Here is a 16326-nt window from a genome sequence, read left to right on the forward strand (position 1 = left end):
AGTTAGTTGTGAACCTCATGCTTCATGCTTACAGCCGGTGGTTGGTTGGTTGGGGGGGGGGGCCCATGGCCACCACTTGTGCATAGGGCCCAGAATTTGGTGCTACGCCCCTATCTATCTATCTATCTATCTATCTAGTGCCCTCTTCTTGCTTCACTCTTCTATGACGTCACACGAAGGGTAGTCGTTGTGACGTCACAAAAGTATTCTCCAGCTGGGAACGATAATGTCATCAAATTAGTGGAGATTATGGCGTTTCGTAGATGAACGAAATCTGAACGACAGAGCAGTAGGATGCTGTTTGGATTGCGAATGCTTTAGTGAAATCACTACCATTTATTGCCTAATAGGCAAAGCTAGATTTGACGATTTGGTTCGGCCTGATTTGTAATCCTGATCAAGAACGAGCCAACTGTTCTGCGCACAGGATGGATAACGTATTGAAATTCTCTAGGTTTTTTTACTCGAGAAAGAAATATGGGCGTAAGATAGGCTTATGATCGAAACAAAAATACTTAACTTTGCTTCACTGCCATGTCTCCAACATGTATTGATGTGGATTTCTATCGCTGACCCAGTAGCCTATGCCGTGCTGCCAATAGCGCTGCTTCGTGGTTTCCCCGTGTGACTAATCTACCAAGCAGGATTTTTTTTAACGGTTCAGCGGCTCACGGGTGAATTAACCCAATGTATATCCTTGGAAAGATCATATAAATTGGAGGAGGATGAGAACGGATATGCAAATGTTTGTTTTAGAGGGATACAAACGTTAACGAGCTGACAGAGTGGAACTTGTGCACTTTACACACAAACTTGTGCATCGACTAAAAACAGCAGTGCCTTTGCTGCCCGCACACTATTGGAATGTGTCTGCCAATCATCTTCTGTGTCGGTTATCGTGAATGCCAGATTGAGAATGACAATTGCGATACCCTGTTTTGTTTCATCCGCACCGATGCTTGCCATCATGCAACAGTAGCCTACGTTACTGTTAATTGGAGTTCACTTTTATCAGGGGAATTTATTATCTAACTGTATTGGAAATCATGTCGGGCTAAAGGGAACTTCATCCTGAAACCACCTTCAATCCACCATACCAACCTCTAGCAGCTAACGTTAGAGGAAAACATTCAAACGCCTCTCCGCTGTTTCACGACCGCGTCAGTTTGAATAACCAAGCAAAATGGGGTACGTAGCCTTACACTGTTGTATGGTCTCTGACTGTTGTTTCATATCACGTCAATCATATTCCATATACTCTGTTGTATTTACAACAAATGTTGGCCGTCAGACAAGAAACAGAGTAGGATAGTTGTTTTGCATTGTAGAACGTCTGATCTCAGCGTCATGCTAACGTTAAGCTAGCTGTCAAATAGACTGCTACACGCTGTTCACGGAAGGCTTACAGTTAAACATAATGCACACAGGGCCAAGCATTACGAACCTAAGCAAGAGAAGTGCACCAGACGAGACAGTATGACTAGACCATCTCTTACCTAACATTATAAGAGTTACATTCAGGTCTTTCTGGTGGACCTTCTGTGCTAGTAAGAGTGTAATTTCATAGCCTAGGCTCAACGTTGGTCTAGAATTCATAGTGGTCTGGCTGAAATCCGCGAATGCCTTCTCGTCGGTGTATGGCACAACGTGGCTTTGCTTTATATTACCCAACTTTTCTTTGACAGCGCCTAAGTTCAAAAGGCAATAGTGTCTGACATTACCCAAGTTGCCACTACTGGTCTGGGGTAAAGAAGTTGGGAGAAAACGGACTTTCCCCCATGAGTTAATTAATATTTTGTTTCGAGCTTAACGTAACTGCCTTGTTCCGTACACTGTCCCAAATTCAGATGTTGCACGGAAGGGGGATGGGAATATGGTCTTCTGATCATTCTGAAGGGGGCACATAATTTAGCATCATGCATCTCTACATTGGGACCTTGCTGCGAACCCATGCAGATCAATTCAATTTCCAGTGTAATATTGTTACGGACCACACTGACCAATATTACAAATATTTCCCTGTAAGGTAAAAGTCACTTTGTTTGCTGTCTAAATTGTGTTCCTGTGGGGTCAGTCTGAGTTATTTAACCAATTTGCTTGGTTATACCAACACACTTTTAGTGATTACCCGTGAGGCACAATGATATTGGTGCCAAGACATTTGTCATTAAATGTTGTTTATAGTACCTATCAGCTTTGGTTGCACTAGTGTTAGTCATCACAATATGCCAGCCAGTACCAATAGCTTCAGCCTTCGGGGGCAGCCGTGGCCTACTGGTTCGGACTTGTAACCGGAGGGTTGCCGGTTCGAACCCCGACCAGTAGGAACGGCTGAAGTGTCCTTGAGCAAGGCACCTAACCTCTCACTGCTCCCCGAGCGCTGCTGTAGCAGGCAGCTCACTGCGTTGAGATTAGTGTGTGCTTCACCTCACTGTGTGTTCACTGTGTGCTGAGTGTGTTTCACTAATTCACTGATTGGATGATCACTGATCACGGGATCAAAAGAGCATACTTATACTTAGTACCTTACCATTAGAGCAAAAATGAGAGAAAGCATTTGGGACTGCACAGCTAGGGAATTTCAATATCTTTCAGTTTGGAAAGGTAAAAAACTGTCCTTAAATCTAGAGTGATTCAACCAAGTTTGCTTAAACAACATGCTTTCAGTGGTTTGCTGAGGAGCACAATGATGTTGGCCCTAGAATGACAAAACATTATTAAATGTTTTTACAGTATCAGAGTTGCAACATAGTTAGCCATTGTTAGTCATCACAGTATGCCAGCCAATACCAATGACTATAATACTTTACCATTAGAGCAACACTTTGGGACCACGCAGCTATAGGATTCTAACATAATTGTAACACACACTAACACACAGCTCTGTTAATATCTGATTACCATTGTTGTAACCATTGACAGCGTCTGGTCTGATATGTGCCACCCGTCAAACTCATTTCTACCTTTAGCCTGCTAGGTTACGTAAGCTAGTTTAGTCTAGTGTAACGGAGGCGAACTGAGCTAGCATGCTAGTTGCGCGTGTAAATCCTCACACCCCTAACCTTAAGAACGCTTTAAACCGCTGAGTTGGAAGCCTGGGCTTTTAGCTCAGTGGTTAGCGTGTTCGACTCCCATGCCGGTGTGTGTTGAGGTGGCCGGTTTGAGGGCCATGAGCGGCGGACGAATTACGACCTTTGTTACACTAGTCTAGTATATGGAGTTTTGGCAAAATGTGTTCTTGGTTTTTGCTCGCAGGTTTCACTGCAGAGCTCCCCCTACAGCTTTAGAGTATATATTTTACAACACTCCTCAATCGGTCAGTCTGCCGTTTCCTCTTTCCCTGTTCCTCTGACAACGGTTTACTCGCTTTCTGCTTCTTTTCGCTGGTTCTGCCATGACAAATGTCTGAGAAAACTCCATCGCTACCTTGTTCTAGCCGGTGCCTGGCATGTGTGTAGTGCAGTAAAGCAATTTGTTACATTGTGAGGCTGCGAGACTTTCTGTCTCTGAGTCCGGTAGCCCGCCGGCCCACTATGCGACACTATGGGAATCGAAACCATAGTTCGAATTACAGGGGGTACTGGGGGGTACTATACCCCCCAATGAAGACCCAGTACCCCCCAAAGAGACATAAATATCAGTTTTGGGGGGGTCAGATATTTTTTCACAATATCAGAAAAATTATCATTACAGTTGGCTACAATACAAGTCAACTCCTATTTTCACTAGGAAAAGTTTAATGTAAAGCGATTTCAGACACCCCTATTATGGACCGTACCATTTTTAACCACCGTGGCGCTAGAAGCCAAAGAGATAGAGAACGACTTCAACTTCTCAAGCAAGTGTCAACAACGTTGAATGACAAAACGCTAGATTCCTCCAGTAGCCTAAATTCGGTTTGCTGCTGACGTGCATGGGTAAATGTAAGTTGCTAGTAGACGTCTAGCTTGTTGAAAATGTGCTATTTTACAATCTTCATGTATTAACGTGTTTTGTTCTTTCATAGCTCATGTCACGTCTTCATACATTTAATTACCGGCTACTTACCTGCTACTTACTACTAGTGCTACCCACTGAGGCTAGTAAAGTGGACCTTGGTTAGTTACCAAGGTTAGTTAGCAAGATAATTCTCTATTTAAATCATTTATTATTATTTTACATTGTGGTGAGGTAAAATCGATTGTCATTTCCAAGGAGATGAACTCCAGTCTATAGGTGTCCATTGATTCATTTGATCTTGAATAAATTATTGTGCCCTTTTGAAATTAGTTTGGCACAGATCCTGTGTTGTTTTTATTATGCACAAGAGGGTCTGATGTAGCTAAGCCTACATAACATTAGTGAAACCTGTGGAAACATAAAGAGCCAAGTAGCCTAGGCTAAATAGTACATGCTAGTATTTGAATTCAGGGCTCCAGACTAACTTTTTGCACTGGTTGCACTGGTGCGCCTAACTTTTTTTCTTAGGTGCACCAGCACAAAAGTTAGGTGCACCCAAATTTTCAACCACATCGCATTTAACACCGCAGCAGGTTCACTTTTTTCCCTTAATTACTGTCCTATATAGGTTGTCCTATGACTTATGATTTACAATTCTACAAGAAAAGTAACTTAATGAAGTGTTGGTACTTTAAGTGCTTCACTGAGCTGAAATGTAAACTTAAAACATCTCAAGATGAATTAAATAAAAATGTGTGTAAAAACAGTGAGTAAATTAACAGTGCACGTCTTTTAAGGGCTTCAAATCTATAGCTCAATGTCTTACATACTATCCTTCATGATCTTTAGGCCTTGGCTAAATCAGCTCGCCATGCTAGCATCTTCCATAGAAATGTATTTGAGCACAATTTAAAGAGATGTTCCAAGTAGCCTGGGGGATTTTTATGTGATTTTGCAATGATGATTTCAATAATCATTTGACAGCCCCACAATGCAATTTACTTTTTAATTTTAGTATTTTTAAATTTTCAATAAGAACATCACTATGGTTAATGCAGTAACGAAATGGTAGGCCTATTATTATAGGCTATTGCAATGACTTGCCATGCTCGATCTAAATGTGTCCATTTAATTCACCGTACACAATGACCACAGTTATACATGCAGGGAATATTCAGGCTTTATATGTAGCAGTGATATTCGGTTTGCGCCAAATACCGGATTAAATTGATTGATGCCATCAGAATGAGTTTACACAACTCGTGCGCAAAACGAATATTGCTGTTGAAAACCGGGTTACTCCCTGCATGTAACTGCGGTCAATGACGCACTCCTTTTCGGCGATATCTGTATCTCTGTCGTTCGGGAAGGCCTTGTATGCATTGTTCGCAATTTTAAGACGTCTTTTCATCTACAGTGACTCCTATAAATTTGGCACAAGTGGCATTCCTGTACGTCGGGTTTACGTTCAAACTATTTTTCTGATGAATAATTATTTCGGACTGAACTTGGTGAAGGGAAGTTTCACTAGGCCTATCTATCGTAGGCAACGATAAACTTGATCATCATCTCGCGCTCGTCTGATCGGTTTGCTGCTGCCAGCCGCCGAAAGGCAGTGAGGAGAGGGGACATTTATCTCGGCCTATGTGACCACACTGTAATGCAACTACATCCACTCTGTTTATCTGACGGGTCTCTGACCTCTCTCTCTCTCTCTCTCTGCAGCACACGCAGTTTCAAATTTACACACAGGCACTGGGCCACGGCCAATCAGAGGGGAGGTCCCGCCCTTCACTATCTGTGATTTGTTTAAACCACGATATTGGCCAAATATGTGTCTGTTATTGAACCAAAGGTAGAGTTTCAATGCGGACACGTTTTCCTCTCTCGAATAGCTGATCGCACCGGTGCGACCTCCGATTTATTTTAGTCACACTTTTGAAAAATTAGGTCGCATATGCAACCAAATTGGTCGCACTCTGGAGCCCTGGAATTTGTTTTTAATTGGTTAGTAGGCCTATTGTTTTTACATTCTGGTTATCGGATTCTTGTAGGTTACCGCTCTGTAGTTCTTATGTGGTAGTATGTTTTTTCATAGTAGGCTATATGCTCCTTAATCACATTAAAGATTGCTTAGGCTTCACATATCTCTAGGCAATTGTGTTGATTTGACACTGACTACATAGACTACTAGAAATGCAATTCCGAGGAATTACACGAGGGGATGCAATCTGCTGGTTAGGGTGTTGGTGGGGCTGTTGAGCTTGCTGCTAGCTGGTTGGTAGGGTAATTGTGATACCTGCAAAGGTGCTTTTGGAGTAACCAAATTTGAATCTTGTGTGACATGGCATTCTTGAGATATCACACTCAAGGTGTTTTTGACCTTGACATTTGACCTTCAACCTCCAACATCAACTCACTTCACCTTTGAGTCCATAAAAACACTCGTACCAAATTTGAAGCATGTACGTCAAGCCGTTCTGGAGATATAATGCTGAATGCATGAGATATGGCTGGGACTTTTATTTTGACACACAGGAAACACTTTAACAGGATGTGTAGTTCAGGTATAGCTAGATTGTATGCTTAGAGGCTGAGACAGTTGAATTCCTCACAGGTGACACCTGTGCCAGTGTTCTGATTAGCCTGGGAACTGCTCTGAGAACTACTTAACGAGCGCAGCTGGCTCTATTATGACATCACAGCCCCCATTCAAGTCTATGGGGGGAAAATACACTTTTAATTACAAATATCTCAAAAAGTATAAACTTCTCAAAAATGAGAAACGGATAGGACGGTAAAGCCTTGGAAGATCTACGGAACGGTGTTTGAACCAAATTTGTACGTTAAGCGGTTTGGGCTGAATAGCACGCACAAAAAGGTAAAAAGAAAAATAATAATAAGAAGAAGTTTTCAGATTTCAATAGAGGGGATGCATCCCCTCTAATAATGGAAAATTGGTTTCTGTTTATACAGTAGGCTAGGCTATATTAGAGGGTTGGATCTTACCTCCAGGTCTTATGAAATCTAAAAATAAACCAAATCAATATGTCATGAAATAAGCAATAGGCTGTAAAGGTATTACTTTTACTAGTAATTAGAATGGTATTTCAGTGCACTTAACTTCTGAGAGTTGATCAAAACAGTTCTCTTTTGGATATAATAACAATGAGATATTCTGTAGCCAACTGATTATCAGTTTGTCGCATGTTTACACCTTGTATGTGTGTTGCACAACACATGTTGCACTTGGCGATCATGATGGGGATTGATATGGTAGTGGACCATGATGGTCATAGAAGAAGTGAAGGAGCAGTACCCCCCAATTATGGTGGGGTAATTTGCACTCTGATCGAAACGGCCACCATTCGCCCCAGAAAAAACTCAAAACCATTCCAATGACTACGAAGCTGTGAAGTTAAGGTAAATTCAGCTAAACAAACTGCATAGTTCTCCTTTAATGTCTGGCTTTTGCTAACCAAAGATTCTAGATTGCTACGATCATTCTTAAAAGATGCATTCAATCCAAAGGCAGGCCATCCTTAATATATATTTTTGTTTGCAGTAACAGCCAAAAAAAAAGTTTTTAAAAAAGTAACATTTTGGTCATGGTGATTACATAGATGAATTTAACGTCACTGACTGGGTATTCAACCCGTGCCTTCAGTAGCACGTCCTCAATTGTTTGAGTTTCCTCCACCAAAACTTTAGTGGTCTTCCTGAGGTCGATGATGATGAGTCAAGCGGTGGCGGAAGTTCACAGTTCTTCCAGAACTTCGTGCCAAGTTAAAGCGGTGTCAAGATGTTTTTGAGCACGCCTGTTCTCACTATTACCAGATACCAGCTCACACACCATTTCTAACTTACCTAGCATATGATATTTTCATATATTAAGAAAAGATAAACAATTTTGTAGTGTATTTCTGGGATGTTCTGCCTTTCACACTAAAAATGTGATTAGAAAATGGACATGCCACTTGGCTTTTTTGCCAGCTTTTTTCTCTCAGAATAATGTCCTTAATGTTTACACACCTTATCCTTTTATAATTACATCATGAGAAGTCCTTGACTATGGCAAGTCAATGGGTCAATATGTTAATGTAGTTCAAGAGTTGAAATTTGAAACATTGAACATTAAAGAAAATATACATATGGCTGCTTGCAATGAGAGTATTGTCACACAAGAGAAAATGTAACAGGTGTCATATGGTATTACAATGTGCTGCCATATGACTTTTGTTCTGTCCCCAGTCAAATTATGAGGCGGCAGCAACCAACCAAAACAGTCCTGTATGATCACTAGATAAAAAGCTCTAAACCAGCACATGCCCTCAGGAATCACCTACGCTACAGAGAGGTTGTAGAATGGTTTGACTGTTTGATGATAACATCATGATAAGACCATCTATGTCAAGAGCAACTGTGTGTGATTCCTGTCGGACAGACATTATCTAACTCTGTCATTATGCAAACACAAAGCTTAAAGGGGTGGTTCAGGATTTTGGACATAAAACCTCATTTCCAAGTAAGCAAGAGTGAATTGGCGTTATAATTTATTTGCCTCAGGTGTACTTTGGAGTGGGTAAGACTGTTTTTAGTGGCAGGCTAGCACATACCGTTGACTTGCGCTAGCCTAGCACCTGCGAACAATGCAATTAGGACTGGATGAAACGTGTTGAAAACGGTCTCCACTGATAAATATCACACTTGCTTACTTGGAAATGAGGTCCTATGTCCAAAATCCTGAACCACCCCTTTAAGAATTCAGGAGATGAAGCATTACACTGATCACACCAGCTTCCTGTACAATGCAACATCACCTGCACATGACAAAGTATGGCATTAACAAAGAGCTGCCTAACAAAGAAGCAGCTATTGTGGAGTAGATTGCTGGTTCAGCGACACACAGGCAAGTACACACACATGCACACATATACTCTTTACATTTACCCCATAGCTAAAGGAAACACTAATGTTTCTTCGAATAACATTTGTAAGAGAAAACCAAACAAGTTATAAAATGTGATAAATAACTTTGAAGTTGACTGATAAGTCATTGATCCAAATCCATAGTTATTTGCTAATTTTGTTAGTGATGACCCCTTTATCAACATTATCAACACAATAAGTGTTATTATATCTGACACTATAACATTGACTGTCCACAGGAAAGACTATTAATAGCCGCTTCTACCAAAGCAGTCTGTCTCATGATCAGAAGTTTCATGTTCCTCTGACAGCAAAAAATAAGATATTAAGATTAAAACATCTATTTAGTGTTGTTTTTAGTTTTTTGACACACTTTGCGTCAATTGGGTTCTAAGGGTTAATTTAAGTAGACTGACTTATTTTCAGAAGTCTTGTCAAGACAAATTTACTCAACCCACTGGCAGACAAATTTGCTTGTTTTCAGAATCAGACGTCTTAAAGAAAGTCAAACTCTTCTTAAAATTGAGTCAATTGAGTCAAAAGAGAAAGCCCTTGGTCAGTCTCTTTATAACACTTGGTTAGATTTTATTAGATAAGCAGTTTTTGCAGTGTATACTAGATTATTCTTGTGAGACAGATGATTTAGCCTTGTTTGTGGTGGGTTCAGCTACACACACCAAATTTGGTAGGTGTGTGGGGCTTCCAAAGACAAACAACTTTTGTATGTAAATTGCATTAGTCAGGAAGTGAGGTAAGGAAGTCAGGAAGTGAGGTAATTGGGATTTTGTGCATGTGGACACATGGTCAGTTTTAACATACTCCTCCTAGACGGTTGGTCAGATTCATGTGAAATTTGGCAAACATGATGCCAATATGTTGCTGATTTTAAAGTGTGAAGGGATTTTTGATATGTTGAAATAGCGAAATAATGAAATTTATGATTTTAATATAAACAGGAAATGTGTCATAAAGTCACAGTGCATTAGATGAATGGTCTGAAACTTCTCAGGTTAATAGATATTATGATTATGGTGATATCCAGACACCCAATGGGCCTGCCTGGCATAGCGCCATTACCTGGCCAAGCAGGAAATGTGCCAGAAATGGGCAATGCCTTAACTGATTGATCTGTAACTTTACAAAATATTGGATATCATTATTGTGATGATATTCACATGTGTAATTCACATGACTAGCATAGCGTCACCATCTGGCCAAGCAGGAAATATGGCAAACATTTTCAATGCTTAGATGGATTGATCTGAAACTACAAAATATTGGATTTCATGATTGTGATGATATTCACATAATTCACATGCCTAGCATAGCGCCACCATCTGGCCAAGCAGGAAATGTGCCAGAAATGTTCTGTGCTTTGAATGAATGGTCTGAAACTTCTCAGGTTAATATTAAAGTTAGATATTATGATTATGATAATATCCAGACACCCAATGGGCCTGCCTGGCGTAGTGCCACCACCAGGCCAAGCAGGAAATGTGCCAGAAATTGGCAATGCCTTAACTGATTGATCTGAAATTTTACAAAATGTTGGATATCATAATGATGATATTCATGTCCTATTAACATGCCTGGCATAAGCGCCACCAATTGGCAGGAGAAGGAATGTTTTTTTTTCACTTCTGTTGGATATCACAATCAGATTAATCAGATTAGGTGTATATGACATCCACACACCCAATATGCCTGTCTGGCGTAGCGTCAGCAGCTAGCCAAAGTCAGAATAGTTTTTGGAATTTATTAAGAAAATATTAGTTAATATAAATCTGATGATATCCACATGCCCACCTGGAAAACTGCCAACCTGGTCTAGCGCCACCAGCTGACCAAACAGGAAGTGTGGTTAATTGGTTGGAAATTTCAAAAATTTTGGATATCAGACCTGCCAATCTGTATGCATTTTGTGTAGCAACCACACATTGTCACATCAAAGTACGCCGGTACGATTTTTTATTTAAAACTATGCAAAAACGAGCAAACATCCAACTTCTCCGGAAAGCTCCCTGGTGCGTGTGAATTAGAATAGTTTGATAGTTTGATGTTTTCTTGGAAAGTTATTACTTGTTCACCAGTTATTTCAGTTAGCGTTATATTTTCCATGTGTCGTTGATGGAAAGATCTGGGCTCCCTGAGAGCGTTTTAGTTATGAAAACTTTAACCAAGGCCAAATATAGTCATTGAGTCTGACAACAGTGAGTCTGAAAGTGGGCTGTAGGCTGTTGTGAGTTAAGGGATAGCCTGCACACTGACAACAGCAGATGTCCATAAGCATCTATCTACTGTAGCCTATATTCAGGTGAATTCTATGTTGACATAGCATGAGAGATAGATGTATTTCTTTACAAAAGAAATATGTAAGGGATAATGTATAGAACGCCGTTCATTATTGGGAAAATAAGTCCCAACAGGGCGGACCGGACCCCGACGCGCAGCGGAGGGGTCTTGTTCCGCCCTGAAGGGACTTATTTTCCCAATAATGACCCGGCGTTCTATACATTATCCTGCTTATTATACGGCTACTTGCCAACACACACACAAATAAATCATACAGTCCACTTTTATGAAGGCCGAAAGGCTTATATAATGACTTCAGCAGCAGATAAAATAGTTCCCAAAAGTTTGGGCGTTGCTTGGCAACATCTGTTGGGATTCATTCAGTTCCAGGCAGTGTGGCTAGCAGCAAGGCTACTTATTGATATTAAACTGGACGTTCCCGTTGAAGGTGCAGCCGGAGATATCCAATATCTCTGGGTAGGTTGAAAGTCGTCGGACTTCCGTTAACCTCACGAGCGATTTCCCCAACCTCTCTTGCAGAGACAGAGATAGTGTCAGGCGCATCTGGAAACAGAATATATACCATGCTGAATAGGCTAGCTGGGTAGAACGGAAAAATGTATTAGACATTAGTGTTAGCAACTCACCAGAAAGGATCTGGCTCCACTTCTCCCAGTCGGATGTTGTGGGAGCCCAGTAGCTCTTCAGGCTGGTTTCCCACCTGTGTCCGGTAACCGTCATGGTCTCTCTGGTTTGCAGGCCGGCTTTTGACAGTAGTTGCACAGCTGTGCTGCGCAGGCTGTGGTTGGTGTAGCGCGTAGAAAGTGCAGCTGCCTTGCTGATGTTTGCCATCACTTGTCCCAGTGCGTTATGTCCCATGGGCTACCTGGAATACCAGATGTTCTGCTGGTTGAGGGTATCCTGGGGCTTTCTCAGAGGGTGTAGGTAGAATGCATTGGCATCCGGTGGGCAATGGGAAAGATATGTTTTGTAACTTGCAACTTGGCAATTTGGGATAGCTGGCTCAGAAAAAATGCACCCGCAATACATCTGTTGCATCAGATCCCTGGGGTCTTTGTGGTTTTTCGTTTCTGCGTTGTGCGATAATGTGATGTATTCTTTTCCATTTTCATCTTGTTTTAGTTGAAAAGACTCCCGTATTAGGTCTCGGTTACCCTCCCTTCCTCTACGTGCAAGGTGTACCTGAACATCAAACCATACCTTTCTTACAAGGCCGATGGCTGTGCTTGTATTGAGGACCCCTGAATCCATGATCTTCAAATCAGCACTGGAGATGGGCGGATGATGCTGGCTGGTGTCTTTGCCACTCTTGCGATGTGCCTTTAAGACCGATTTGTACACATTGTTGCTGGAATTGAATAGCGGGTTCTTGAGGATGTTGAATTGGCTGTAATAGCGGCTTATTCTGCTAAGCCCACCCATCTGCATCTTCCGCAACCAATCTCGGAAGATTTTTATAGCCCAAACAGTACAATTTTTTTGTATTTTTTTCATGTCGGTTTTCCTCTATTTCATTAATCTCGTTAGCTGTTTATGTCTCTTACTGGTCTTCTCCTTTTCTTCTTGGTCTTGGTCTCTTCATGGCTTTCTTCATGGCTTTTACGTTTTGGAGACTGCAAATTAGTAAATTAGGCCTCCCACCAGTGCTGAAAATCCCCGTACTCGCCGAAAATATAAAAATTCACTTTAAAGTCATTAATTTTTTTGACCACAGGGTAGGGCTGGGATAAACGATTATTTTTTAAACGATTAATCTAGCGATTATTTTTTCGATGCATCGATTAATCTAACGATTAATTTTTTCCGTCCGATTCGATTTCGATTCGTTTCGATTATCGATTATCTCCCCATTAATTCACTAATAGCAACTACATGTTTATTTACATGAATGAAAAAAACTGAATGAAAAAAACATGAATTCTTTAACATTGCAATATATGTTTATTGCTCTTAAGATTCAAAAATAAAAGACTATACAAGTGCAAAGTAATGCATTCTTAGTCAGAGGTAGCATTCAATAAAGTTCAGTAGTGTATGTCTAATTGAGTGCCTGTCATTTTAAGACGTTCGTGTAGGAATCCTTGCTATTAACATTAACACAGTTAAAAGGCTGCTGATGTGTGGATGCAATACATAACGTAGTTAGTTCAAATAACGGTTCGTTCTTCTCCTTTGGACAAGCACTTTTGAGTCTTGGAAAACACTTTTCCATTTACATCGGGATTTTGCAAACATTCAGAGTCAATAAAATGAGTTCTGCATGAGTAACGAATACAAGCAGCTGCAAGTAAGCATGCTAAACTTGACATCCAAACAGTATTCTAACGTTAGCTTTGAGATACTGCTTGATTGCATACTGTAACGTAACTTAGTTTAGTCTCCTCAATGTACTATGTTGTGATAAGACCTTAGCAGAGTTTACTTTAACTTTAATGCAGCAGTTTTGAACAAATTTGTGCAGCATGGTCACGATGCTAAGCGGATTTAATAGATATTTTGGCCCACTGTGTTCTATGCAGTGCTTCTATGTGGCAACAACAATCCTTCAACAATCGTGAATATTTGGTTACATGCACATGCAGAGGAGGAGCAGCGGGCTCGTTACGAGAGAGAGCGGGCGGGGCGAGGAAAGGCTGTGTGAGTAAAAAGTGCAGCTCAATGAAATTATTTTATCTTATCTTTAATTTAAATAGTAGGCCTACAACATAGAACATCAATGTGTGGTGGTTTTGATTTCGTGGTGCCCAGCCACAGATTAGTCAACGTATGGAAAACACTGAAGGTGTAAAATGAAAAATATTTAGCAGCACACGTTATGCTTGACGAATCGACGCTCATATTTTGTGTCGACGTATTTTTTGCGTCGACGTCATCAATTACGTCGACGCGTTGTCCCAGCCCTACCACAGGGTGTCGTTGAAAGCTTGTCGCAGATTTTTTTTTCTGTTAGGATAAGTGACCGGACTACTTGCGGAGTGATATGAAAGACCTGAATTAGAAGCACAAACTCTGAAACTGAGCCAGCTATCAAACTGAGCCAGCTATCCCAAATTGCCCAGTTGCAAGTTACTCACCCACCTGGAAAAAAGAGACTCATGTGAGATTGCTGTTTATAGACTTCAGTTCTGCATTCAACACCATAATACCACAACAACTCATCTGCAAACTTGACAAACTGGGACTCAGTACCTACCTCTTCAACTGGCTACTGGACTTCCTCTGTCAGAGGCCTCAAGTAGTACGTGTTGGCAACAATATCTCAAGCAGCATCACACTGAGCACGGGGGCCCCTCAAGGCTGTGTGCTCAGTCCGCTGCTCTTCACCCTGCTGACGCATGACTGCATTGCAACCTACAGCAACAACCACATATTGAAATTTGCTGACGACACAACTCTGGTGGGTCTCATCACCAAGGGCGACGAGACTCAATACAGGTTAGAGGTCGACCTTCTGACCACGTGGTGCAGGGACAACAACCTCCTGCTGAATGTCAGTAAGACCAAGGAGATTGTTGTTGACTTCCGGAGAGGTCACACCCAACACCTGCCACAGACCATCGACGGTGCTGTGGTGGAGAGAGTGAGCAGCACCAAATTCCTGGGGGTGCACATCAGTGAAGACCTCTCCTGGACCACCAACACTGCATCACTGGCGAAGAAAGCTCAGTGCCGCCTGTACTTCCTGCGGAAACTCAGGCGAGCAAGTGCTCCACCAGCCATCATGACCACATTCTACCGAGGCACCATTGAGAGCATCCTCTCCAGCTGTATCGCTGTGTTGGGCGGAAGCTGCACTGAATACAACAGGAAAGCCCTGCAGCGCATAGTGAACACAGCTGGAAGGATTATTGGTGCTTCACTCCCCTCCCTGAAGGACATTTACACCTCCCACCTCACCCGCAAGGCGACCACAATTGTGAGTGATGCAAGTCACCCCGCTCACAATTTGTTTGATCAACTGCCCTCTGGGAAGAGGTACAGAAGCCTGCGCTCCCGCTAGTGTTAATTTTGTCGCCTATTTTTAATTTAGTCTTAGTCTTGTGACAAAATGTCCTTTTTTATGTCCTTCATATTTAGTCATTCAAATATCATTTTTGTTAGTCAAGTTTTAGTCGACTAAAAGTCTCGTCATTTTAGTCTAGTTTTAGTCAAAAGAAAACTAAAGGTATCTTAGTCTTAGTCAGTTTTAGTCAACACATTTTAGTCTTTTTTTATAACAAATTATTTCTGATTACCATTTGAGTCAAATAGTGTTTCACACATCTCAATTTTCCAACAATATTGTGTGTCCACAGGGCTACTCGTCTGTTATAATTACTCATTCTGATTTTTTGTCAGTCAGTATGTTTACATGCACAGGTAAGTCGAGCTACAGTTATAGCTCGGCTGGGATTTGACCATAGACAGTAAAAGATTTGACTGGACCACTGTCATATTCGTAGACCAGTGTTTCTCAAAGTGTGGTCCGGGAATCACTGGTGGTCCGCAAACTATCCCAAGTGGTCCGCGAGCAGACGTGGTAAAATATAATATAGATGAGTTGTTTGCAATATTGAACCAACTTGTATGTAAAAACAGTTCTGCAACACTGTCTATGTAAGATATGCCAGTTTAAATCATACAGTATGAATCCACACAATAAGCAAAGTGCAAAGACAATAAGCAAGGTGGTTCAGTGAGTAGGCCTATAGTGTAGATTAATTATAGGCTACTGTTGAAGTAGGTCTAATCAGTCTAACTAGTTAAATAGTTGAGATTACATGATGAACATTTTCGTATGGACATTCTGGGGGATGTTAATTTGTATGAGAGAAGCTTCAACTTCTGGGTATGTAGCATTGTGGCATAAAGCTTAGGTAGTTAGCTTGCTAACTCTGGCAGAAAATCTCCAGTGTTCTTGTTCCATGTAGTTTCGTGTTGCAGCAACAGCACGTAGACTAGCCTACAGGAAAGCTGTTGCGTATGAACTCATTCGGAATATTTTTTGAAAACGTAACAGCTAGATATTCTGTCTTCTCATTTTGTAGACAAAAATGAAGAGAGATTTTATCTTAGTTTTTATTTCATGCAAAACATTTTAGTCTCGTCTTTTTTCGTCAACTATAATGCATCTTAAGATAGTCTTAGTCAGTGTTTCAGGACATT

At 41.1% G+C, this 16326-nt stretch overlaps 1 protein-coding gene across 2 annotated transcripts in view; it reads left to right on the forward strand.

Annotated features, from left to right (window-relative positions):
- Window positions 1–410: 410 nt before the first annotated feature.
- homer1 (homer scaffold protein 1) overlaps window positions 411–16326 on the forward strand; it is a 177472-nt gene continuing 161556 nt past the window's right edge. For both annotated transcript variants that reach the window (XM_076284908.1, XM_076284909.1), the window contains exon 1: window positions 411–1188. In XM_076284908.1, the coding sequence (XP_076141023.1) occupies window positions 1184–1188 (5 nt within the window). In that variant the 5' untranslated portion in view covers window positions 411–1183. The remainder of the gene's footprint in view (window positions 1189–16326) is intronic.

Source organism: Alosa pseudoharengus, unplaced genomic scaffold (assembly GCF_046254945.1).
Source record: "Alosa pseudoharengus isolate Yale_2024_CS ecotype anadromous, Long Island Sound unplaced genomic scaffold, YU_APseudo_1.1 YU_APseudo_1.1_scf_14, whole genome shotgun sequence".
NCBI classification, from domain to species: Eukaryota; Metazoa; Chordata; class Actinopteri; order Clupeiformes; family Clupeidae; genus Alosa; species Alosa pseudoharengus.